General features: G+C 41.6%; 2 protein-coding genes and 1 long non-coding RNA gene across 8 annotated transcripts in view; 2 read left to right on the top strand and 1 right to left on the bottom strand.

Moving 5' to 3' along the window:
- LOC309646618 overlaps positions 1–15,523 on the top strand; it is a 139,883-nt gene extending 124,360 nt beyond the window's left edge. Inside the window, exon 2 of the long non-coding RNA XR_014255475.1 lies at positions 14,184–15,523. This is a non-coding gene — a long non-coding RNA (uncharacterized lncRNA). The remainder of the gene's footprint in view (positions 1–14,183) is intronic.
- The window catches only part of RAB2A (RAB2A, member RAS oncogene family), a 76,298-nt gene extending 55,152 nt beyond the window's left edge, over positions 1–21,146 (bottom strand). Inside the window, exons 1-2 of one of the 5 annotated variants that reach the window (XM_082433101.1) lie at positions 20,839–21,143; positions 12,272–12,374 (exon numbers count right to left, since the gene is read on the bottom strand). Coding sequence is in view for 3 of the 5 variants with exons in the window: in XM_082433100.1 (XP_082289226.1) it covers positions 20,839–20,884 (46 nt within the window). In the remaining 2 variants the exon portion in view is untranslated. Of the gene's footprint in view, positions 1–12,271; positions 12,375–20,308; positions 20,637–20,838 lie in introns of those variants that run through there. The other 4 variants (XM_082433100.1, XM_082433099.1, XM_082433098.1 and 1 more) reach the window with 4 other exon arrangements.
- A 128-nt stretch (positions 21,147–21,274) lies between these two features.
- The window catches only part of LOC309646585 (uncharacterized protein), a 62,780-nt gene continuing 56,821 nt past the window's right edge, over positions 21,275–27,233 (top strand). The window contains exons 1-2 of one of the 2 annotated variants that reach the window (XR_014255433.1): positions 21,275–21,544; positions 22,531–22,620. The gene's annotated coding sequence lies outside the window, so the exon portion shown is untranslated. The remainder of the gene's footprint in view (positions 21,545–22,530; positions 22,621–27,233) is intronic. The other variant, XM_082433104.1, reaches the window with a different exon arrangement.

The following is a 27,233-nucleotide window of genomic DNA, read 5'->3' as shown; positions in this document are numbered from 1 at the left end:
ATATTAAAGTATCCCAAGTACTAAAACACTTTTTCTGAGATGAGACCAAAACCATGAAAATGAGTAAAGCAGACAACCTCAGCTGAAAGTCTCTGATTCCTTAGGCTAGTACTCCTTATACATCAGGCCTCTGCACATATTTATTTAGCATACTTTAAGAGCTCTTTCTCCAATACTCAGTGACTTTTTGTCCACTTAGCTAACAGCTACTTATTTCTAAAACTCAACTCAAATGCTGTAGACTCTAGGAAGCTTCCACAGTGCACGCCTACCTTCACAAAGTGAGTTAGGTATTCTTCTGACTCTTAAATATGGAGACTTCCTGGCTGTGTGTGTATATAACATAATCAATATAATTGTCTGGCTTCCGGGAAAAATACAATATCCTCTGCTGTAAATGCAAGAGGAAGGAACACTGCCAGGTTTCTGTGATCTCCCTCACCCTGTGTGTGGCATGGGCTCCAGGAACCACATCCAGATCTGAGCTCAGACCAACAGATGAAGAAGGCAGGCCTCACTGAAGGGTAAAACACAGGCGTAGAAGAGCTCCAACCACTCTCTTTATTCAGCCACTATGGGGACTGCAGAAGCCTTAACCTGGCAGTTTCTTTCTTACCCTGCATTCTCTATGAAACCTCCTCCCCAGTTTGGATTTTTTCCTCCTTAGGTTCTACCTCCGTTTTCTGTCCCAGGATCCCATCCAGGACACCACATTACACTTGGTTGTCGTGTCTCCTCAGGCTCCTCTTGGCTGTGATAGTGTCTCAGACTTTCCTTGCTTTTGATGACCTGGACAAAAGTCTTGAGGAGTACTGGTCAGGTATACTGTAGAATGTGCCTCAGCTGGGATTTGTCTGATTTTTCTTCCCTGCGACTGACTAGAATACGGGTGTTTGGGAGGAGACGACAGAGATAGAGTATGATTTTCATCAAAAGGGTACATACTATCAACATGACTGATGATTGCTGATGGTAACTTTGGTCACCTGGCTGAGGTAGTTTGCCAAGTTTCTCCACTGTGAAGTAATCCTTTTGCCCTCCCCTTTTCCTACTAGACCCTTTGGAAGGAAGTCACTGGGTAGCCTGATCCTCTAGGCTATCAAAGTTTTAACCTCTGTATCCTCTGTATGCCTGGTTTCTCTTTGTATGATGTCATATTTCACCTCCCCCGACATCCAGTCTTCTGCCCTTCTATAATGTTTTAACAGTATCATGTGTTTTCGTTACTTTTATATTAAAAAATATATGAAAAAGAGCTCACATTTGGAGTATGTACTCCTCTGAGATGGAAAAGTGCCTGAAAATGTTTTAATTTTTTCACTCCCTACAACATCCTCCCCTAAATCCTGTTAATTCCAACTGTCACCAGTATCCTCCTCTTCATTTTCACTACCATTGTCTTAAATAAGGCCTTCATTACTTCCTACCTGGACCACTGTAGTGACCATCCAGCTACACCCCATCTTTCTAATCTGTCCTACATATGACTGCACCAGAGACGGATGAGAAAAGACAGAAGGATTACATTTAACATCTAGTATGTCTCTGCCGCTGTATTACAACATGAATATTTATAGACATATACATACACATGTGTATGTGTGTGTGTATATACACATTTAATTTCTAATTTAGTCGTAACTCTAGTCCTATACTCTTTCCTTTAAAAAATTCAGTATTTTCTACTGTCCACAGAATAAAGTTCAAACTCTACCTTAACCTGTCACAACCTAGTACCTACCTAAGTCCAACATGTCTAATGAACTTATCTTTCCTTATTTCCACTAACTGTCTGACACAGGGTCTATACTACGGTTAAGCTGAATGGTTTACAATGAGGAAAGTACAAGGTATGGCACTTAGCAGATGTGTAATAAACAACAACTACCTTTCTGGTTTTTTCCTAGCTTTACATTTTGATTATTTAACATTTTTAATTGTCTAAACCCTACTCGTTTTTCAAGAACCAGCTCAAATGCCGTCTTACCCTAAGTTTTCCGAGGAGGAAGGCACTCCGGACCCTATGAAGTTCCAAGCTTTCTCCAGGACCTCAATCAGAGCCCTTATGACATTCTACCAGCACTGCTAGACTAAAAACCCCTTAAGGGCAGGGACACACTTGATTCACTTTTTAAATTCTTCTTAGAACTGTATTTTACATTTGGTAAACTTTTACTGTTGCAGCCTCCTGCACTGCAACACACACCACCAGTTTAAGAGATAAATACTGGACTACGTTTGGATCCTGTGTGTGACGCTGGTAGAAAAAGTTGTTTCAGGTCTCTAGGCCTTGTTTGCTTATTTGTATAATGGTGATCATACCATTCACCTTATTCAGAAGGCTACTGTGAGGAATAAAAGAAACAGCATGCAGAGAATAAAAGGTAACACGTCTGTGCTTCTTCTTCCTTTCCCAGTACGCAGAGGCAGACCAACACATCATCCCATGCTACAGCACAGTACTCTACACGTACGTTATTAAGCACTTCTCACATTAAACTTTTATTATCAGTTCACACATCTACCTACCTCCCTTGGGGGCGGAAAATCACTTTGCTCTGTGGCCTGGCTTAGAAAGCAGATGCTCAGTGAGTGAAGAGAATGTGTATCGCATGCTCGCTGAAAAGATCACAAAATGACACACTTGCCTTTTCTACTTAATGACAAACTTAGTCTACATTTTAAAAAGTCAATTTCTCAAAAAAGTTTTTATTCCCAATAGTGGCTTTTTCAGATAGAAAAATGATGCTAGAGAATGAAAACGTGACTGCATGAAATTAAGAACTGCATCGCTAAGAGTATCTGCCCCTAATTTAAGTGTAATTTCCCTTTGGAAACATCAGGTCTCTAGCAAGTGCACTGGTGTGCCCGTTATCAGTCAAGGGCCTCCTGCTCCAGACCCTCTCTGGCCTGCTGGAGAGACGAGGACGTCTCTCCCTTGACAGCTGGCATGATAGGAAGTGCCATCGGCAGAAAGTAGCACTCCAGCTCTCTGTGGCCACTGGCCCCCAGCGCCCCTTCAGGCTGCTTCTCAGGGGCTCCCAGGCGCAGCCCCGCCCCACAGAAGGCTTCCCACAGCTTCCCAACCCATCACGGCCCTTCAAGTGCAATTCTCGGCCACCAGGTGGGCCTCAGCTGCCAGCCTCCAGAGAGGTCTGGATGCCAGATTTGTCTGCTCCTTCCTTCCTTGCTCCGCCTCAGTCTTAGGGGTAGTGGCTGTGCCCTCCCCCTGCTGTTGCTGTACTCTTAGAGTTCTCTTACTCTAACCCCACGTTAGAGTCAGTGCTTCCTTACGCCAGACCCTCCCTGTTCAGACTCCTGGGTGGCTTCTGTCTCCTAGCTGGACGCTGACTGACAGAACTCGTACAGGCTTCATTAAAGTAAAACAAAGTCAACCTGGTTAAGTCAAGGGTTGCTTTAGACATAAGCCGAGTTTAGACATCCTTAGGAAAGACCTAGCTTGTGCAATATTTTCACAAAAACAAAGCTAGGTGCAATTTACATTTTTAAAAAATTGAAAAATAAAATGGAGCATTTGCTAATTTACGTAGAGAATAAACGACAGAATATTAAATTTAATAGCAAGTAAGACAGCAGAATGTGGTTAAAAATAGCATCTCTTTCCTTTTTTCCTCCCACTCTTGGGACTTTCCTGAACTAGTTTGTTTTAATGGTGGAAAATGGCTTAGAGTGAGAAGAATCAGAACGAAGAAAACTGAAGTATAACTACCTCTCAGAATCTCAGAATGTCTCAGTATGCTGGAACCAAACAGGTCCTCTGTGCAGTGTTTTCTAAACAGTAGGCTGTAACCAGTTAGGTCATGAAATCAATTTACTGGATTACAACTAGCATTAAAAAAATGAACTAGAACAAATGAGCAAATATTAGACTGTATGTACTAAATAAAGTTAGGATGAGTGCTGTTTGGAAACTATTGTTTTAGACATATATGTGCACTTACACACATATCTGAACCCTGGGTTGTAATGTAATATGTTATTGCAGCGTGTAAAAAACAAACTTGGAAATTATTCTCCAGCATCTCATCCAATCACATATCCAATGAAAGAACCCATCCACAATATATATGTTAGTAAACACGGCAAGACGAATCAGCCAAAGAATCTAGAATACTTCTATTCTCATTTGATGAACATTTACAAGAACAGGGATCAAGGGAAAAATATGACTCAATCATCAGTTGGTAATTTAACATATAAATAAATAAATAAATATACCTTGCATACCATGAGTCATCTACTAGGTGACAATTCTATTACATAAACCTCTTGGGCAAAAAGATCTTTCAAATAGGTAAAATTAGGATGACCCTGTATCCTGGTTTGCCAGGGACAGGCTTAGTTATTCCTGGTGTCCTGATACATTAGGGATCAGCTTGGACGATGAATTATATGGTTTCCCTAAAGCGCTGATTCTCAAAAGTTTGGTCCCCAGAACAGCAACATCAGCAATCTCTGGAAACTTGTTAGAATGCAAATCACCAGCCCCGCCCCAAACTTAGTGAGTCAGAAACTTTGGGCTGGAGTCCTGAAAGGAGTGTTTTACCAAGCTCTCCAGGTGATTCTCATGCGCCCTAAAGTTTGAGAACCACGGGCCTAGATATAAGCAATTAAAATGCTGGTTTCAGTGTCTCATCCTCTTTAGTTTTCCAGCTACACAACTAGTGTGACGCCATTACGTGCTTGGTATAACAGAAAACAGTGAAGTATGTTTCACCTCGGTACAGGTTAAGTTCAAAACAGGGGTATCCTGGTTTCCACTTAGTATCTTTGGCAATTCCCCAGCTTAGAACAGCTAGACTACCTGATACCTGCCAAATACCCAAAGGACATGCTTCGCTATAGACGAGTAGTTTTTACTGCAGCTATGGAGTTCTACAATTGAGTTTATGCTAACATACTCTTGTCTTAATGTAAAATATATGCCTGACTTTTGACATTTTGAAGGTGAAAATAAGCTCTCTCTTCACACACAATCTTATCTGACCATAACAGTAAGCCTATGGCATCAGTAAAGCAGGAATGATAACTTTTTTTTTTTTTTTTTTTTTTTGCCATGCCGTGTGGCTTGCAGGATCTTAGTTCCCTGACCAGGGATTGAACACAGGCCGCGGCAGTGAAAGAGCTGAGTCCTAACCACTGGACCACCAGGGAATTCCCGATAACCTCATTTTAAAGATGAAGAAACTGAGGCTTAAGTGACATGCCTCAAGTTAACACAGTAAGAGGCAGAACTGAAAGTCAGAATCAGGTTTTTAAATTCCAAGCCATATTTTTCCACTATACTATCCAACCTCCTGAGTTTGTTCTTCTCAGATACATATTACTACTTGCAACCAATACCTCTCCTAACTAAAAAGAAGATATCTCACTTCCCATGTTATTAGCAGCAATACTAAGAGGAAGAAGGGAAATGTTCTATAAGCTAAATGACTCTGACAGAGCAGAAATTTAATGAAGGAAAAAGGTTTTAAAAAACATGAATATACAACTTCCTCGATGTTGACTTTATCCCAAACAACAATGTTCCAGTGAATATATCAGGTATATTAACATACTTTAATCTGACCATTTTCCTATCCTTTCATAGGTAAAGATTCCAAATAAGAACTACAGCATCTCAGAAATAGATTTCAATGAAGTAGTTCAAAGAGGATACTTTTTCATGATGCTATGGGAAGGAAGAAGGTGTCTGCATGTAAATGTACAAAATAATTACTGTACAGGATCTCTAAGTAGTACGTTACGATATAAATGGGTACCAAATTAGAGGCCGTAAGCAGAAAGATCTATTTCAAGCAGCTGCCAGATTAAACTAATAAGAAGTATGTGATAACAGTAACTAAATCAAGCTGCTGAACCCCCAAACATAGACTTGGTATAAGTCGACAAAGGTAATGTTGAGACTAGCCTGTTGAATTTAAGTACATGAAATATATACCGAGCTCAAAATTAAATATTCTTTCTAAATTCTTACTTTTAATGGAAGGTGATTTGTGACCTTCCATTGTGGTCACATGGGACCTAGGCTGAGCCAATCAGATGCTCCTGTTCAGAATTTGGAATCTTGAAGGGATACTTCAATATCAGGGACCAACAAGCGAGAATCCACGGTGGCTACAGAGGAGGTGACAGACGACTGGCAATGCATCAGCATCTGCTTCAGCAGGAGTTTGGCTGTGCCTTGCCTTCCTTGGTTTTGTCATTTCCAAGCTTGATTATATTGCCTTCCTATTAACTCTACGGAGCGTCCAATCTTTACAATAAAATCCTCCTCTGCTGAAGTTAACCACTGTAGGTTTCTGCTGTTTGCTACCACAGACCAGGACTAACAGAATGAGGAACTGACTGAACTCATAACGGTTCAGCTATGCAGGTTTTTTAAAACAATGAGACAGATTTCTATGTGATGATATGTGAAGACACCCAAGATTTACCCTGAGGTGAAAAAAATAAAGGTATAGAACAGCACAATTTGTATAATCATATTGGTGGGATTGGGACACACACACACGCAGGCTTAAAGATGTACAGAAAATTTCTAGAAGGATACACAAACCATTACTATACTATGTAAAATGGTGGAGTATTTAAATTTTCATTTTTTACCATAAGTATTCATCATTTTTACCATAATAAAAAATGTTTTTCAAAGAATCTATTTTAGCATCAAACACTATATAAGCAATACTTTTACTGGCCTCAGCCAGTGACCTCCATAGTGATGTGGCATTTAAATAACTAGCAAAACTTCTAGTGTGACCAGAAATAGTTACATTAAATATTGGTCTGCTAAGAAAATTAGAAGCCTGCAAGTAAAATAATGTGTTGTGAAATAGAAGATTTTGATTTCCTTTTTTAACTCCTAAAAGCCACTAAAGAATAAGTAATCAGCAGTTCTTTTAACAAAATTTACTCATGGCTAAGGCTCAAAATTCACATATTCACGCTCAAATACAGTATGATTTTTCCATTTCTCAGGTAAATTCTCCAAGAAAGGAAACTCTAAGCCAGAAAGGACGGGGGAAAAAAAGACCAAGAAAGAAAATAAGGTTAAATGGTGGAAAGACCTCAATAACTATTGTCAGAAACCTGCGTGAAGGGTTGAAATTTATCCCATTTAGAGACGGGGAATAAGGCTTCTTCTGTGAAGCTGTCCAGAGGATACAAAACCGACTCTTGAAACTGCACCACACAACGCTCTTCACCGTATATGGTCCCCAGATTCCTTCCGTCTTCAGTCCCCAGAAACCCGGACAAAAACTCTACACGGCCACACTCCAGATCATGTTCCTGGTATAAAGTCGTCTGCCCTTCTTGGCGAAATAACAGACTGAGGAGCTCAGCTCAATTCTCTGCTCTCCACACATAACAAATACAAAAATAGAGGCAAAAGTACAAACTGATTCTATGGGATTATTAGGTGCAGAATTTCTCAAACAAACGAGACCATGCCTGATCAAGTCACATCTGATCTATCATTTGTAAAATGTGGCCAAGAGCTATTTAGGATTACTGTGAGAAACATATGAAAGCCATAGAACAGTATTCAGCATATAGTAGGTGCTCAATAAATGTTTACTAAAAATCTGAATCTGTCATGAGCCACTCACTCCAGTCAGAATGAATCTTCTCCATGCTCCTTTAGTACTCTCTGTACATACACATCTCTATTACATCATCTTATAATCTCTGTGGCAAATTGGTCTCCCCTCTAGGGTGGGGCAGTCTTGTTCACTTTTCTAACTCCAGCACAGGGAATGCTCACATAGTATCTTACATTTCTTTAAAAAGAGAAAAAACTTCAAATCCAATCACCTACTGTTTGCATAAATACTATCTTCCAAGCCCTAATGTGTCAGTCAAACCTCTGCATGAACAGCCTCAGTAACAGACCAACTCACCACTTAACACACTCTTCCCATTTCACAGGCAGTCTTCTCTTCCTGGTCCTGGTTCTGGCCACGAAAAGCCACAAAGGGTAAGTTTAAGCCCTTTTTTATACAACAGTCACCTAAGTATTTGAAGGTCATTATTATATTCTCTTTTAAGTCTTTTTTTTTTTTTTTTTTTTTGGTTAAAATGTTTCAGTTATTTCAACCATTTCTAAAATGTCATGGTTGACAGAGACCCTGACTGGTCTCTGAGCACAGACTCCAATGTGCAGATATCCCTCTGAAACAAGAGTTTCCATAAGCGAATTGCAGTTGAGTCCTGACAGAGTACAACCATTACCTGCCTTGTTTGTACATCACACTTCTACTAACCTAGAGTCACATTTATTCCTTCGTTGGCTTTATTACTCATCTGACTCATACTGAATCTAGTCATGTAAAACTTTTAAGGTTTTAGACACGTACTGCTATTTAACCAGGTGACCATCATGTATTTGTATGGTTGTTTTAAACGTAAATATAGGGCTTTCACTTCACTTTTATTAAATTCCATTTTGCTAAATTTAGCCAATCATTCTGCCTGTCAAGGTCATTTTGGATTCTGTCTGGTGTAACCCACACATCAGCTCTTTCAAGCCAAGTGGACTTTATTCAAGCTGTTGCCAATATGAAACATAAAAATCCAGGACTGAGTATAGCAGCACGCTCCCTCCAGCTTGCCCACATGGGCAGTCCTTTATTCAACCAGTTAAAAATCCACGTAGCTGCAAAACCAGAAGAATTTCTTCACCCCATACCAAAGGTTATACTGAAAAAGTGTAGCAAATACCTTCCTTAAAGGATTGGTCAATCAACTCACCAGGCATACAACTACTACTGCTTTAACTTGTAACTAATAACTAATTTCCCTATTTATTAATCTTTGTTTCAAGTAAAGCTTTGAGCATAAGTGATTTTGGACACATGTACTTTTACTTTGCCCTTTGAAATGGTTTAAACTGAAACAACAATACTTCATCCAAAGAGATAAGAAGATAACCTTTGATCAATAGATTCATTTATACTGAAGACTTCTGTACATCTACAGAACTGCCTCTTTCCAGAAGGGTTCAAAATTGAGAGAAACCATTCAAGAGGCATATCAAGGTACCAAGAGTGAGTGTAGGAGCACACTACGAGCCTTACCACCTCCTTCCTGAAGACCACTGAAAAAGAGCACCTCCTACATGATATTCTTCTCAATCTCAAGTGGCTCATGAGGACATCTGAGTTTGGAAAAGACTTTTTCTTTTACGCAATCCAGAAAGAATTTCAGGATCAAAGAACTGCCGTTTTGCCTGTTAACATATGCTCTTATTTCCTTCAACTCAAGTAACTACAGTTTGAGGTCAGCATGGTGAACAGCTTTTTCTATAGGCAAGACCTCCCCAACTAACTTAATTTTAGGATACTCAACAAATTAGAAAAATTATCTCTAAAATATTGCTATTAATGAAGCACTTTGCAGCTTAAAGGCATCTGTGCACAATGTTTATTTCAAACTCACAAAAATCCTGTGAAGTAGATAAGCCAGACATTACTAACTTTTTCTAGATGAGAAAACTGAAGTTGAAGACATCTGAACTTTACCAAGGGACAAGTAAGCAGAGGAGCTACCACGCTAATCAAGATATTCTAATTACAAATACCAGGCTCTTAGACAATTTTCAAGAGTGCTGTCTAAGCTAAATACCCAGAAAGGACTTAGAATAATATATTGTTTGCCTTCTAGATGCATAGTAGTTATTGCTAAAGGTGGACAAATGCTAAAGGGGGAGCCATCCATCAATGTTAATAATGCCGGAGGACGCAGAGCAAGCATAAAGGCACCACTTACACTGATTTATCAACTGTAAATAAATGAAGGGAAACAAATCACTGACACTTGAGTTTCAAAGACAGCTACAAAGTTAGGGGAAAAAAAACCAAAAACCAGTGCTAGAGCACTGGTGAACAACCCTATAGAGTGTACTAGCTGGTACTGTACACATTTTACAAAGAGAAAACTCAGGAATTTAAATTAATTGTTCATTTGCACAACTGAGAGTTATTGGCAGGTATCCTCTTTTCACATTGCCCTATAAGGAGTAGGTGACACTATACATGCTTGGGAAATCTGACCACCATACTGCTTCCTGTGTGGGACAAGTGCTGCCTCTCCCAAAAGCCCATGGCAAAGGGGCATGCCTGTGACCTATGCCCTGATTCCTGCGAATGGCTGAACCAGGCTGGTGCCTGATAGTAGATAAAAATTCAAATTCCCCAATGATTAAATTCTCCTAGTAAAAGACAGCCTCTCAGATTGAATTTTTAAAAAATATATCACTGGGCTATATAAAAAACAGGCTTAAAAAAACTGACACAGGGCTTCCCTGGTGGCGCAGTGGTTGAGAAGCTGCCTGCCAATGCAGGGGACATGGGTTCGAGCCCTGGTCTGGGAAGATCCTACATGCTGCGGAGCAACTAGGCCCGTGAGCCACAACTACTAAGCCTGCGCGTCTGGAGACTGTGCTCTGCAACAAGAGAGGCCGCGATAGTGAGAGGCCCGTGCACCGTGATGAAGAGTGGCCCCCACCTGCCGCAACTAGAGAAAGCCCTTGCACAGAAACGAAGACCCAACACAGTCAAAAATAAATAAATAAAAAAATTAAAAAGTAACTAGTATCACAAGCTTAAAAAAAAAAAATTACAAACCATATTCAGTTTTAAAAAAAAATACAAACCATATTCAATCAGTTTAAAAAAAAAAAAAAAAGAATCCACCTGCCAATGCAAGGGACACGGGTTCGAGCCCTGGTCCGGGAAGATCCCACATGCCGCGGAGCAACTAAGCCCGTGCGCCACAACTACTGAGCCTGCGAGCCACAACTACTGAGCCCGTGTGCCACAACTACTGAAGCTCGTGCACCTAGAGCCCGTGCTCCACAACGAAAAGCCACCGCAACGAAGACGGCTCGCTGCAACCAGAGAAAAGCTCGTGCGCAGCAACGAAGACCCATGCAGCCAAGAATAAAATAAATAAAAATTAAAAAAAAATACTTAAAAAAAATTTTTTTTAAAGTGACATAGTAGGGCTGAAACAAAAATTAGAGTTGACAACTACTCTGGAGAGTGATTCAGATTAGCTGGTAGAGCTGAAGAGGGGCACCCCTTCCACCCACAGTTCCACTTGAAGGTGTATCTCCAGAACTCAGCACATGTGCTCAAGGAGCAGGCATGAGAATAACCCACGCAGTGCTATCTTTTAGAATGCAACGGAATATAGTGAAAACTAAACTGATCAAGCAATAAATACCAACAAAATAGAGCAAAATATATTAATATAGATAAAGCCCTGAAAATAATGTTGAACAAAACAGTTTCAGAGCAAGTACAGTACAACTCCATTAACATGAAGTTGAAAAAAATACAAAAAATACTGTGTATTGTTTATAGGTACATACATACATACATATGTAGTAATCATTTGGAAACTTTCATAGGAATAATAAACACCAAATTCAGGAGACTGGTTACCTCTAGGGACAAAGAGGTGAAGCGCATACAATGGGCTTCAACTGTATCTGTAATGTTTCTTAAACAAAACAAAACAAACAAAAAACCTCATTCCAAAAGAAAAAGGAGAGAGGATAAAATAAGTATACACTAGGCAAATATGAACAAACAGTTAATATTTAAAATTAATATCAAATACTTGAATACTAAAAAGTATAATACCAAATACACAACATGTAAAAATTACAGGGGAACTTAAATAACAAAGGAATAATGAACTTTTCAGCAAGATATAAAGCCCATACACACCTTACAAATTAGCCCTCAAGTTCACTGGGGGTGGGGGGGTGGAATCAATTTGACAAAGCTACGAAACAAACAAAAAATCCCCCAAGCTCACCCAACTGCCGTAATAGGAGATGTTTACATCTCGCCCCCAAATTCAAAAGACTATGAGGAAGGTGTGCCACACACAACTAGCAGGACTGCTCTAATGGACAGGTACGGAGCCCTGAACCCACCACACACCCAAGAACATATTTTTCCAGCACACATGCGACACATACAAACAGTGACCAAGCACTTGGCTACAAAATTAGTCTCAAATACTGAAGAATCAATATACACAGTCTATACTACTTAAGTGAAATAAAGTCAGAAACTAATAATGAAAAAATATTGTTTTTTTAAAAGAAGAGAGAAAAAGAAAAAATACGTTTAAAACAAAAAACACACACTCTTAATTATCTTAAGGCTCAAAAGAGAAGCCATGAGAGGAAAACAAAGATTTCAGAGTGTCCAGTTCCCCAAGACTTGTTTACAGTTTTTCTTGGATTCCTCAGCACTCTTCAAATTCTTATCAAAACCTCTCTTCTTCAGCTAGCTGGAGTAGGCTTCTGTTCTTCTTAATCAAATGGGTCCTTCCTAGAACAAAATCAGTCCTTCTACATCATTAGTGGACTTGGATGGGCACATAGACTACATTAAGCAAAGCTGATAAAAATAGATGCTTAATAAAATGAATCTTGCTAAACAATTTTGAATCTTGTTAAAACAATGTTGATAAAGTAAGGAACCTTCCATAAAACATCTAGTGGCAAACAAATATGTTAAGTACAAAAACACATCAACATAGGCTAGGAAAGCAACAATTAGAGTCAAGGAGGGCAGACTCTTTAACGTATCAGCTGGCCATAAATGAGCAAGCTAAGCAGGGAAGTGGGAAAAAAAAGAAAAAAAAATCACCACATTAGGACACATGGAGGGCGAAAGAAATTACTTTTGTTATGAACAGCATTAGTCAAACACTATACAGCACTGGTCAAGTTTGGGTTAGTTTTTCAAATGTATATGGGGAAATTACTGAAACATTCAAAGAAGCAGAATAAAAAATGAGGATGAAATAACAACCATTTCCTGAGTCAGTGTTACACATATTATCTCATTTATTCATTCCATTTTATAGATGAGGACACCGAGACTCAGAGATTGAAGAGGGTGCCCAAGCTCACAGAGCTTGTGAGGAGCAGAGAATAGACTTTATTCTTGTTTTACATAGAACAGTTCTGCCCTGTTTTGCAGAGTGGAGGTGGCTTCTGTTTTAGTAAAGGGAACTGAGGGACTGTGTACTCTCACATCAACTCAACAGACCAAGCAGCTGGTAAGCCAACACAAGAGCCGTGACATGGAATTTGTGGGAATCAAGAAATGCATCTGATACAGGAGAGAGAGCATGGACTCTGGAGTCAGAAAGACCTGGGTTCAAATTCCAGCTTGGCCACTTAATGGCTGTGTGATAGGACAATTAGTCTCCCTTTCCTCACCTGTAAAATGGAGCCTTCCTCACGGATATTACTGTTCAGATTCAATGAGTTATACCACTAGAAAAGGCCCTATGTGTATACATATACTACTTGTATATTAACATTTTTCACTACTTTACACTGTATTCTTTTTAAGAAGAATCAGAAGAAAATGCCTTTCAAGACTCAATTAAGGAATAAGTATATGAATGCACGTACTTTTAAGAATGGACACTATAATTAAGGTCAATGAAAACAGGGTTCTCTGAACAGCTTAGTACTAAGTACAGTGCCCACTTCAAAAAGGTATACACAACATGGATATTTACTGTTTCTACCCACTGCTCCTCCTTAGCCTGCTGTGGTAGGCAGAAAAATGCACCCCCCCCACCCTAATCCCCGGAACCTGTGAATATGCTACCCTACATGGCAAGAGGGACCTTGCAGATTAAGATTACAGATCTCGAGATGGGAGATTATCCTGGATTATCCAGGTAAACCCAATCTAATTATATGAGTCTTTAAAAGCAGAAAACCCTTCCCAGCTTCAATCAGATATGGGATGACTCAAGAAGAGTCAGAAAGATGTAACATAGGGCTTCCCTGGTGGAGCAGTGGTTAAGAATCTGCCTGCCAATGCAGGAGACGCGGGTTCGAGCCCTGGTCCGGGAAGCTCCCACATGCCGCGGAGCAACTAAGCCCGCGTGCCACAACTACTGAGCCTGCGCTCTAGAGCCCGTGAGCCACAACTACTGAGCCCGCGTGTCACAAATACTGAAGCCCGTGCGCCTAGAGCCCATGCTCCACAACAAGAGAAGCCACCGCGATGAGAAACCCGCACACTGCAACGAGGAGTATCCCCGGCTCGCCACAACTAGAGAAAGCCTGCGCGCAGCAACGATGACCCAATGCAGCCAAAAAAAAAGAAAAGATGTGACATAAAAGGACTTGATCCACTGTTGCTCGCTTTGAAGATGAAGCAAGGGGGTCATGGGCCAAATCATGTGACGATGTGGGTAGACGCTGGAAGCCGGGAAGAGATGACAGCCAGCAAGAAAACGGAGATCTCGGCATGGAACTCTATCCTACCAACACCCTGAATGAGCAAGGACCCTCCAGAAGGGTACCCAGCCCTGCCAAAACCTCGATGTTAGCCCAGTGCGACACACCTCAGACTACTGATATGTACATGAACTTATGTGGAGCTTCAGAACTCTAAGATAATAAATTTGCATTGTTTGAGCTGCTAAGAATATGGTGGTTTGTTACATTAGCAACATGAAACTAATACGCTCTTGCTTGAATTAAAAAAAACTGTAAAAAATTTTTATGTAAGTGCCCTTAAATCCTTTCTGAAACAAGGACAAATAAATTGGCCAATGCATGTAGCCTAATCAGAAGAGGCTACCTAGCACACATTCATCGTCTTCTGAGGCACTAACTCTGTGCCAGGCACAGTCTTGCCTTCAAGAACTTCACTCAGCATCATCCATCAATATTCATTTTCTGCCTCAGATTTGACCAAAAACACAATTAACTGTCAGCTACCCCTGAAAAATGGCAACATTTTCAAGAGAGAACTGGAGAAACTTAGAGTTACATCATAGCTATGAAAAGCAGAAGAGGTGGGGAGAGGGAAGAAATAGTTTGCCCCAAAGGACATAGCTCAGTTTCTTCATCTATGAAATGGTAACCTCACACATACCAGTTGAAGGATTAAAAGATAAAAAGCTTTTGATATTGTGTATGAACTATAAAAAGTGTGGAGAATCCCTCATAAGAATCTACTAGGCAGACAGAGTGCCAAAAACTAACGTAATGGAGAATTCCATATAAATTCACCCTGGATATGACTTAGGGATTACTTCAACAGAATCCCAGAAAGCAGAAAATCTGACAGTAGAAAAGAATCAATTTTAGAAAAACAGGCAAAAAGGCTCATAATTGACAAGGAGAGGAAAGTCACAGTACCACTACAAACAATGCTTTTAAAAAACAAATGTCCAGGACTCACTGCAGATCTACTAAAGCAGCATCTCCAAGGACGAGACCCAAGTCGTTTGAGTTGAGAAACACCACAGGAATGAAAGAGGGTGTCTACGGGTGTATGATAGCAGAGGGAATCTAGCATCTTTTTGCCAGGTGTCCTTTACTTACAAGTGAAGAATAACAGCTAGAATGTGGAGTATTTTAAAACCAGCAAATAAACAAGGCTGATGAAATCAAATGGGAAAGTTTCACAGAAAACAAAGTCAGAAAGAGGGACAAGGGCGGTCAGTATGTGGTTGCATCTTTTGTGGCAAAGGACACAGACTCCCAGACTGAGGATGAGCAGAGAATAACAAAATGGAGCAAGCACAGCTGGGCCAGAGTGAGAGGGAAAAACAGCTAAGCTGGCAAAATCAGGATCTGCTCAAGTGAAACAGCAAAATTACTGGCTACCACAAGAGGAGGAGAGCTGTCGAGATGACATGGGGGAGGGGGAGCAGTGGGGGAGATAAAGGAGAAAATTAATTTCAGGTTGGCGCAGGAGCAGGAATGGAGCGGGGGCACAAAGGACAAGAGCACTAGCTAGAAGAGCGAGGGCCATGACTGGAGATGAGGAGGCAGGTTCACCAGGAGAGAAGAGGGGAAAAAGGAATGAGAACAATAGGGCCACGGCCTCTGCGGTTCACTAGAAAGTCTCAGGAGCAATATAAATATTAGGGGCAGCAAGCAGGAAATAAACTGGCTAGGAGAGAAAGAGAAAGAGAAAGGGCAGTCAAAAATCCTGAAAGACTACCAACAACATGCATAAAGCAAAAACTTCAAGGAAATTCTAGATGATGTTAAAATGTATGTTTCAGGCACATTTTAGCTCTCTCATTTAATAAAACAACTAAAAACATCTAAAAACAGGCAAAACTAAACAATATAGTTTAGGGATGTGTAAGTGATACAACTGTGAAGAAAAGCAAGGGAAGGATTAATACAGAATTCAGGCTAGTGGAAGCCTGGCGGAGAGGTATACGATGAGGCTCTGCATCTCTCTGGAATGGGTGTTTGGTTCAATACTACTCTTTAAAGTGTGTAAACATATAACATGCATATGTTTTTATATGCATGATATATTTCATAATTTTAAAAAAACTTTAATGGAATTTTTCTACCTCCCAATTTCCCAGTTTGTTTTCCTACTGTTTGTTTTCCAAAATAATCTAACAAACTTGCTCATACAATTTTATAAAATGATTGGTGTTTCTGGCCTCAGGTTTTGTAACAAGAAGCTGTACCTCAGGTCTAGTGAATCAAAATCGCTGGGGGTTGGGCCACTGAATCCTTAAAAAAAAAGAAAGAAACCAACACCCTAGGTGACTCACAAGAATCTAAAGAAACTCAAGTTTGAGTCTCCCACAGGAAGAGGTCTTCTTTCTGTTACAGCCCTAAAGCTCTGGAGAATCAAATGCCATTCCTTCCCCAAGATCTCTGGGATTTTGCTCCTGCCCTCTCTCTAGTATTTTCAAACTTTCAACCTCAAGTCTCCCCTATCCTAATACATACACACACATCAGCCAACTTGATCCTGCAGCCAACTCTAAACTCACTCTTTCCTTCTCTTTCACACTCAAAGTTTTCTAAAATGGCCCACAGTATGGCTCTGTTTTTAACTTCCCAATACCACTCTCTCTTTTAAAGCCATCACTGATTGAGCTGCAAACATGTACTTCCAATTACCTACTAGACATTTCCCCTTTGCTCACCCGGCAAATCCTTACGCATTCTAATTTCAGCTCAAATATCACCTCCCAGGTAAAGCCCTGCAGCACCTCCCCCAAGCCCCCATCCACTCATCTATTAAACATTTCTGATACTGAATGCCTACCCTTACTTTTAAGACAAAGTCAAAAACTTTCCAAACAAACAAAAAAATTAAGATGCATGTAGTAAAGGTGGTCAAAAAGTACAAACTTCTAGTTATAAGATAAATAAGGCCTGCGGATGTAATGTACGGCATGATGAGTATAGTTAACAACAGTGTATTGAAGAGCTGAAAGTTAAGAGAGTATATCTTAAAGGTCTCATCAGAAGAAAAAACCTTTCGAACTATGTGTGGTGACGTTAACTAAACTTACTGTGGTAATTGTTTCGCAATACATACGTTTATCAAATCATTAGGTTGTGTACCTGACACTAATACAATGCTATATGTCAATTATATCTCAAATTAGAAAATACATTCAGATGATGTGATAATGTGTGACCAGGCTGGTCTTGTTTATTTACTTATATAGCACTTGTCCCTGAAAGAGTTTAAGCAAAAACAAAAACAATCCAACCAAACCAAACGGTGGAGGTGGGCAGAGAAGGAAGAAGAGTGGAGGCGACCGGCCCCAGGCGACAGGGAGGTGTGGGGTTTGTTATCATCTTAAAAGAATGAACGAATAGGAGTTACTCAGGTGAAAAAGTTCCGACCTAACCTGTCTTTTCCCTTTGGCTGGGAGTGGGGCTTTGGGGAGTGGAGCACAGTAAGAAAGGGTATTTCAGACAGAACACAACCGGGTTTGTGCTTTTGTGTGCCTAGCTGAAAGGCAGGAAAGGGGAGGGAGGGTTAGTGATGAGATTTTAATCGAAGGCAGATGCCAGAATTTTAGAAGCAACAATTATAGGTTTACTACAATTTTTCTCTCCCTCTATACTTGATAATTATCTGCTTATAATATTAGTCCAGCCCTGTTAAAAGCTAATTTCCACTTTATATCTAGGTTTAAATGACACATTTTCCTAAATGATTTTTCAGGAACAAGGCACTACCAATGAAAAATTTTAAAGCTATATTTTAACTACATTTGGCCATGCAGTAAGAAAACGAACATTTCAACAGTATCATGATCATGGAAAACATTTTAAAAGTCTCTTCGGTGAAAGAGGGAACTCTGGAAAGGAAAATGTGTGCGGTACTTCCACATTTGTCCTCATTTTAGCTCTCTACTGAGAGAAGGGAAGGCTAATAATGACTGCTTCACAGGCTAGGGAAAGGGAGAATCAGGAAAAACAGTGATTTCCTTCTTTCTAAAATGCATATTTTTCACACTATGACTTTTTTAAAAACCAGGATGGATTTCCCACTACTGATTACTGATCATTTTTTTGCGTGTGGGGAGGGCCACATTAAGTGGACCTTACAGCTACGGGTATACTTTGAATTAAGAAAACATAGTAAAGGATTTTGGCCAAAGTTAATGATAGTAGTAAGAAAGTGGCAGAATTGGACTAAAAAATTCTTCTGTCAAGTTATTAATGTATGTTAGTGCGAATATTATGGCCTGTTTGGCTGTTCTTTCATCAATTTAATTAAATGTATGGAGCCTACCATCCATCTTCTACAGGCTCTTCCTGGAATACAAAACCATACAAAACACCTTTTCTGCCCTCAAGAGGTATATAATCAATTATAAATGCCTACACAAGTGTCCACAGAACAGTCAGGAATTAATATCAGAAGAACGATACAAAGTGGGATACATCCAGATAAGGAGTGGTGGTCACTTCCAGCCAGGATACCAGGAAAGCCTGACACATCAAAAGAACTTAATAAACATTGACTCTGAGAGATTGCAGAAGACTCAAGTTAGACTTTGAGGAATGACAGAATTTCGACAGAGAGGCACTCCAAGCAGAGAGGGTGGCAGAGACCAGGAAAAAGCACAGGGCCTCACTGGCAGGAGGAAAGTGGAGACTGGCAAATACTGGGAAAGAAGGCTAGAGAAGTTAAACACGGGCTAAAATATGGAGTTCCCTGAAGGTCAAACTAAAGAACGTGAACAGAGGAACAGCTTCCGAACAGCTGTGTTTGGGGAAGGTTAGCCTGACAGTCAGCTATACCAGCTGAGCTGGAGTGGGGTGAAAGTAAATGCTGTGGACAGTCCAGGGTCAAGTGCTCAGTGCCGGAACTAGGTAGTAATGGTAGCAATGGCAAGAAAGAATGTCCTCCCTTTGAACCGCCAGGGGACTGTTTTTGCATGAGGGCAAATTCCCAAAGAAGGGAGCACCGCCTTGTGAATATTTGTAGCCCCACTACTCCCAGTACAATATTTTACCTACAGCAGATGCTTGGTAAGTAAGCTGAACGAAGGCAACCTGTGAAGGCTAATTTGAAGCGTCACTACCGCTTCATGTCCATAATCACTCTTCTCTCTACTTCTCAAACCCACTCATGTAGCAGTTAACGTGAACTCCCTCTTCCAATCTCAGTGTTACAGCCTCAATCAAAATTTGCCAGTAGGCTTTAGAACCCCACTTCCTTCAAGTATGCCACAGCATTTAAAAAAGTATATAGATGCGCTATGAATATGTGCAAAACATTGCTTTATCCAGGAATTTACGCAGAAAACTATCCCGTTTCCACACGCACACCAAAAAGCCTTGCTGAAAGACTATGTTTACAGCAGAAAGTTTTTCTTTTAGGCAGCAATCAACATGCTTCTTGTGCTACTTATTCAATCTGCCATATCACTAGTGCAACCACAAGCTGCTGCTTACATTTCCAAAGTTGTGCAAAGGGTCCAAAGTTGTGCAAGAGTCATCACTGAAATCAGACTCCGGTATATTAATAGTTATAACACCTGAACAAGTCTTAGTTTTATTATCAGATTCAAAGTAATACCCAAAAATCACAGATATTAAAAATATTTTCAACGAGTTTGGCTACTTTATCTGCGAAATACAATGGGATGTTATCTTCAGTGCAAATAACTGTATTTCTTTCTGCTTCGAATGGACATCAATTCACCTGATAACTGGCAGTTGGGAGCCTGGATTTGATGTATCGAAAAAAACAAAGTGTCCCCAACACACACACACACACACACACACACACACACACACACACACACGCCAGCGCACACCCTAGAGCGCTGAACGACCTTGCATTAGTATCAAAGAACCCCAAGTTTACACGTGGCAGAAGTCAACAGAACTCTTTCATGCCTTAATGACCTCGAAAGGGATTCCCCAGGCGTCAAGTAACGGGATGGGACTTACTCTGACTTGGGAGCTGAGAGTAATAAAACTACATACCTATATTACTACTATTATTATTTTTTAGAGGTTTCTGTCTGTCCTCAGCTGGCTGTCCCACGCCAGCGAGCGCTCTGTCCGGGCCTCGGCAGGTGCGTGTGGGTCAGGAAGCCCAAGGCCCTCCTCCCATCACCGTCTGCTCTCCTCGGCCCCGCTTTCCTCTCTGGGGGGCGGCGAAGAGGCCCAAGGCGAGGGGCCCGGGGCAGGGCGTGCGATCCTCAGAGCCAGGCCCTGACGGCCCCGGGATGGGCCGGCCCTCCTCTCATACACTCCCCAGATCGCGCGTCGAAACGGCGGCCGCGACCCCCAGCTGCAAGGCCGGGGACGGGGCGGCGGGCCGGCCCGGCCCGGCCAGGCCGCGGCCGCTCGCAGTGCCCACGTCACCAGCTCCAGCACTGCGGAAATAGAGCGGCGCGGCCGGCGGGGAGGCGCCCGGCGGCGGCGGCTCCCGCGCCGCGGCCAGACGCCGTCTGCCGCTCAGCCCCGGCCCGGGGGCCGCCGACCCCCGCCCGCCGCGCTCCCGGGCTCACCTGTGTCGCCGATGATAATGTACTTGAAGAGATAGGCGTACGCCATGGCCGCGGCCGCTCGGTGCCAGGGCACACGGCTCCTCCTCCTGCTCGGGCTCCTCCTCCTCCTCCTCCGCGCCCCTTACCCCGGCGCCGCTCGGCCTCGAAACGCCAGGCCCCGCCCGCCGCAGCCGCCGCCGTCGTCGTCAGCCGCCGGGAGTGAGGGGCCGAGAGGAAGCGGGACAAACCGACACCGTCTGAGCCAAGAAAGACAGCGCCCAGCGGAGCCCGGCTGAACAATAACAGCCGCCGCAGCGCCTCCGCCCCGCCTCCGCGCCGACCCGGAAGTGCTGCCGCCGCCGGCGCCGCCGGGGGAAAGGGGAGGAGCCCCGCACGCCGGCAGCGCCCCGCCGGCCGGAGCCCCGCCCCGCCAGAGCCCCGCCCCGCCCCGCCCCGCCTCGCTGGAGACCCTCCCGGCGCCGCGTCGGCCTCTGCCGTCCGCCCAGTCGGCCCAGAGTTGGGCGAGGCCGGGTACCGGTCTTGCCGGCATGTTTGAGCGGCAGACGCCGGCGGCCGGGAGACGCTGGGGCAGGGGCGGGGCCTTGCGGCTCCGTCGCCGCGACGCGAGCGGAGCCGCGTCTTTCCGCCCTGCGGTGGGGACGCGGGACACGTGGTGGGAAGGCGGAGGTCGCGTTCGGCGCCGGGCCTGCCCTGGGCCCGTGACAAGGTGTTCGAAAATGATGGGGCCTCTCGGGGCGGGGTTGGAGGGCGAGGCTGTATCTGTGGTGCGGGACGGGGCTTTGACAGGGAAAATGGAAGTGTTTGTAAATTCGAAACCCTAAGTTAGGGAATATGCGGTAAATCATGATGTGCACCTGCGGTGGAATACTATGCGGTCTTAAAAAAAAAAAAAAGCCTGACTTAACGTTACGCAAAAACAAGGCACAGGACTCAGTGTATAAATATACATCTATGTTATATATATTATTTATATATACAACTATCTTATATATAGTAAGTGATGCATAAATTACATTTGTATGTTTATAAGCTATATTTTATTGTTACATAAATATAAATAACATTTTACCATTGTGTAGAAAAATGACAGTAATATACTTAGAGACCCATAGTACGTAGTCAATCTGAAAGGACACAACTGGGACCAGGGGAAGGAGGGGATGGGATTGGAGGGAAGATCTACTTTTCATTGAATTTTTCAAGGGCAGTTTGAAATTTTTGCAGTGTTCATGAATAACCTATTGAAAAATGCACTTAAAGGAAAAAAAGTAACTTTTTTGTTTATTCAACTAACACTTTAAGTACATACTATATTTCGTGCACTGCTAGGCCCTGGAACTAAAGGCAGACACTGTTCTAAAGGAGCACGCAGATTTTGGAAGAGGAGATGCAAGACAGAGTTAAAAGTGTCAGGATAGGTTATCTAGAGAAGATGATGTCTGACCCAGAAACATGAAGGAAGAGTTTGTCAAAAGGACAAAAGGTGGGGGAAGGGAACTGAAGTTTAGGCACAAGAAACAATGTGCAAAGGTCCTGGATCTGTTCAGAGAATTTAAAGTTGCATAAGGAAGCTCATTTGCTAACCCATAGCCTCTAAAGTTGGCAGTGGAAGGAGAGCCATTGCTAGGGCAGAAGTGACTGGGGTTTAGTGGCTCTGGTTCCTGTTGTCTAATATTTTCCTCTCCCTTTTAGGATCTGTCATTCTACCGAAACCTTCACGCTGGGCTGGCAGTAGTTAGTTGCTACGTGGTTTGAATGGCCTTTCCAAACGTCAACTCACAGGTTTTTGTTTGTTTGTTTTTACCGTTTGGAGGGGATTTTCAGAGATAACACACAAAAATGTGATGTGAAAAATTACCTGGAATTGCATAATCTAGTTCACTCATCTTTAGTTTGGGGGAGGAGAAGTCCCTTCTTAGGCCTGCCATGTTCCAAAGGCCATTTTGTCCCTCCCATCTGAGTGCCTTCACTCAAGTCTTTCCTGGTGATAGACATGTAGAAAGTTCCCTCCTTCCAGGAGAAACTCAGTTTCTTACTACTCTCAGCGGTATGCCCTTTACACATAGCCTGAACAGGACAACTCTACGGGATGTTCCACGAGAGCCTGGCATCCTTACGATCGGAAGCATTCCCATACCGTTAGAGGAGGAGAACTGTGGGAGAAGTCACTGGTGCCAGATCACACACGGGCTTGTTGCCATGTCAGGATGCATGAGGCACTTTACCCAGTGGACACAGGGAAACTGGGAAGAGAAAGGTCAGAACTGAATGTAAAATATTATAGAAAAGGATATGTATAGAGCTTTAGAGGCAATGCAGCGTAAAGAGAACTTAGGAAACCTGCTTTTGATCTTGGTCTTACCACAAACTGGTTGGATGATTGTTGCAAATCTTTTGGCCTCCTAGAGCTTTGACACACTCATTGATAAAGCGACGGAGCTAAGTGTTACCTGAAAGGTCTATTCCAAGTGTGAAGTCCTTTAATTTTATGTCTATCCACCTCCAGATCTAAAGCACCTGTAAAGTAGGTGGTAATCTTTCTCTCATGAAAATGTCAGGGCCACAGGATTGAAGTGTATATGGTTCTTGCACAGAACTGAGAGGTGTTACAATTATTGGTGCGCAGGAATTGTAACAGTCAGTGGCTTTGAAAAGAGCAAGGACTAGATTTTCAAGTCCCTCGCTGAGCCTGGGTTTCCTTGTCTGGAAAATGTAGAGAATAACTGCCTCACAAAGTCAATTTAAGATCAAATGAGATAATATATGTGAAGATATTTTGTAAATTATGAAAAACATATACTTAATACGTGAAACCCTTAGTGCTGCATAATTTTTAAAAATTACCTCGAGGGAGTTAAGGCCTAATCACTATACAAATTCCTGTTTTAAAGTCAGCTCCTTCCCTGTCTCTATTTTATGTCTCGACGTTTATTTTTTTCTATGTGTAATTCATAATATTTTGTTATATTTTCTCTAAGCCTATATGCTGTCTTAAATTCTCTTTGAAACAAGGTGTAAATAAAACCCACACAAACTTCATTTTAAACACTTTATTTAGCCCCCAAAATCCAAAGACATTTTTTCAAGAAAAACTCCTTAGGCAAAAATGACAGAAATAAAACTCTCTCCCCTTAAATCATAGGATACTTCCTGGGATTTTCCATTCTGTTCGATTTTCAGCTATAATTTCACTCCCTTGGGGATGAATTCTGATAACCTCATCTCTCAGTCTTACATCATATGTAGTCTGAAGGTCATAACTGTGAAATTTAAGGATTGTTTAAGGCTACATTCTCCAAGGTCTCCTTATTCAAGTTTTCCATGACATTTTAAAGTAGAGTATAATATTAGACTTTTGAATTTACTCTTCCCAACCAAACTTTTCATGTGTTTAAATTTTCTCTGGTTTTGATCGCTCTCAGACTGTGGGAAGAGAGGTAGTGGGGGAATGGAACGGGAGAGGAGTGGCTTGGAATACTGTAACCCGTAGGTTCTTACTTTGGTTCCCATGGTTTCCTTAGCCAGCGCTCGAATGCACTCTGGGAGCCCTGTGATCCTTCAGAAATGATATGCACAATGTTGTATGGATTTGCATATATGTAATTTTATGGGAGAGATCCTCGCACGAGTCCATGACCCAGAAATAATTAAGAACCACTGTGAAATGCTTGCTTTCAGCCATTTCTAAACACCATGACAGAATTAATTTTCCTGCATATACTAATAAGCTCAGTAGCAGTTCTGGAGGAAGAAAGAACTCCGTTCAACTCCTGAATTTACCCCCTATCAGTTGAGTGATCTTGGATAAATTACTAAACTCTCTAAGCCTTAGATTCCTCATGAGATGACACAAGTGTCTAGCAAAGTGTCAAGCTCTCAGGAGACACTAAGTAAACACTGAAGTCATTTCCCCCTTTCCTTCACCCTCTCCCTGTCTTCCACCTCCAACCTGTCACTAAGAACTGTAGGAGTTAAATGAGCCCAACAAAGACCCTCCCTTAAAGGAGATGAGAGTCTCTCTCATGCTAAGTCATGGGTAGTCATTGTAATATATAATGAAATAATCATACAACTCACCATAATGCAGAATCAGTGGGAGCCCTGAGCTTCTTTTCCTGCAACTAGATGGTCCCATCTGGGGTGATGGGAGACAGTGACACCCGAAGTGTGTTGCTTGTGTCCACTCTACTCTGTAACAATCAGCTTAATTGTCACTTGCCACTCACTGATAGGGTTTTGATATGTCTGCAAGCAATTGATTTACTATGGTCTCTGTGCAGTCAAACCTCTCTGCTAATGATAACCTGTATATGTAGCTGCTCCCCAGCAGAAGCGGAAGGAGGGCCATCTAAGCTGAGCCTTAAAGGGCCTTATCTTTCATAGTTATTGCTTTACTAGTCATTCCAGATGTTTCAGCAGCCCTCTCCACTGTACTTTGTTCACCTTATCCACCTCATCTGCCATTTATATTCTTGTTGGGTAACACACTTAGTATTCCCTCTCTTACTTTTCTACTCATGACCGATTTCTGACCACTTGTCAAAGCCAGAAATGACTGGTTTCTCTCTTCCATTCCATTCTTTTTTTTTTTTTTTAAATCTTTATTGGAGTATAATTGCTTTATACTTCCATTCCATTCTGCTCATCCTTCAGAAGTTTACTTGAAAGGTCAAAATGGAATGATTGCAAATTCACATCCTGAGTCAATGTGTGTGTAGGTGAGTGAAGAAACTTTCTTTTGTATGTAAGTTAGTTTTTTTATCAATGGACTTACCATTCATAATAGAAGGGGCCTACATAAGTGCACAACTGAGAGAAACAGTGAATATTGGAATAATAATAAGCTCATTTTATAAAATCGTGGATTAAAAAGTATAACTACATAAAATATTTTGAATTAATGATTAATAACAAATTTAAAAGTGAGTTAAAAACCAAAATAGTGTTCTTAAACTACCTACTTTTCTCAGTCCTTAACAGTTGCCTAGTGCTTTCCACAGAGAGAGTGGTCTGGGGAATGGCCCAATATTGGATTCCAGGAGGCCTGAATTACAGTCTTTCTTGCCACCAACAAGCTGACCTTGAGAATTTTTGTCATATACTCAATAGAGATGGTAATTCCAGTTGCTAATAGAATCACTGGGAGGTAGATATGAGAGCACTCTGAAAAGTACATTATTACTAAGAGAGGGTGTATATACCAAGTTGCAGGTGAATGATTTTCTTGAATGTATCTAGGTATATTAGAAGACTGACCCCTATAGAACTGTATAACATCAGTAATATTTTACTATCTGCATTGTTGGGTTTTTGTCAACAAAGACTAGACCGTGCAATTACTTCAAACCCTCTGGTTTGAACACATATTCGTCCATTTATCCTGTATGTGTTCTACGTCTTGTGTTCATTGGTAGGTGTCCTTATTTTGGAAAAGTCGGGATCAGGATGAGAATGAGGATACCTGAGGAGTGCACCTCACATTTTGCTGAAGAGAGAACCATTTACTACTCCCATGAGTGTTTCAATTTATCTTAATCTTTACCCGTAAAGGTCTTTAAATTTTGGTAAAGGGAAATCCATTTTCTCTCCATTTTTGAGGACATGATAAGCTAGCTGTGTCCCAGTGGGAGGTGCGGACACTGAAAACCTTCTGTCACTGATGTCTTTTGTGTGAGATGGGTGCCAGGAATTATGAGATCACATTTCAACCTTCTTCCAGCTCCCCTCCCTCCTATATAATCTTTATCTCTGCTTCTAACAGTCTCATTATCAGAATTTTCAACATATGGAGTGAGAGAGAGGAAAATGACTATCAAAGAATCCCATTTTCACTTCTAATATGGAGAAAATAGGAGTCTATTTGTCCAAACTTTTTTATTTCAAAAAAGTTAATAAAAAAATTAATCTGTTCTTCAAACATTGAGGTTACATCCAAAGGCTCGCATTTAAAAATCTGCAAGGCTAATTTAAATTTGTCCAAGAATCATTGCTGTACTTCTACCGCTCTTTTAAATTTCTTAATTTAAGTAATCTGGGGATCAATTCCCAGCAATTTCTTCAAATGAAACAGATTATGAAAAAGTACAGTATAACCTTACAACAGCAGTAGACATTTATTCTCACACAATTTTTATGCATCAGAAATCTAGGAGCAGCTTAGCTGGGTGGCTCTGGCTTGGAGGTCTCTTCATGGGGTTGCAGTTAATCTTTCAGCCAGGGCTGCAGTCTGCAGTCATCTGAAGGCTAGATTGGGGCTGGATGATTTATTCCCAAGGTGGTTTATGGCTGAGGCCTTAGTTCTGTACCACATGGACCTCCCAGAGGACTGCTTAGTAGCTTCATGACATGGAAGCTGATTTCTCCCAGCGTGAGAGATATGAGAGAGTGAGCATAAG

The sequence above is a fragment of the Balaenoptera physalus genome (genome assembly GCF_965194825.1).
Source record: "Balaenoptera physalus genome assembly, chromosome: 17".
Taxonomy (NCBI): domain Eukaryota; kingdom Metazoa; phylum Chordata; class Mammalia; order Artiodactyla; family Balaenopteridae; genus Balaenoptera; species Balaenoptera physalus.
The sequence above is the reverse complement of the archived record's forward strand: the minus strand, read 5'-3'. Positions and strand labels throughout refer to the sequence as shown.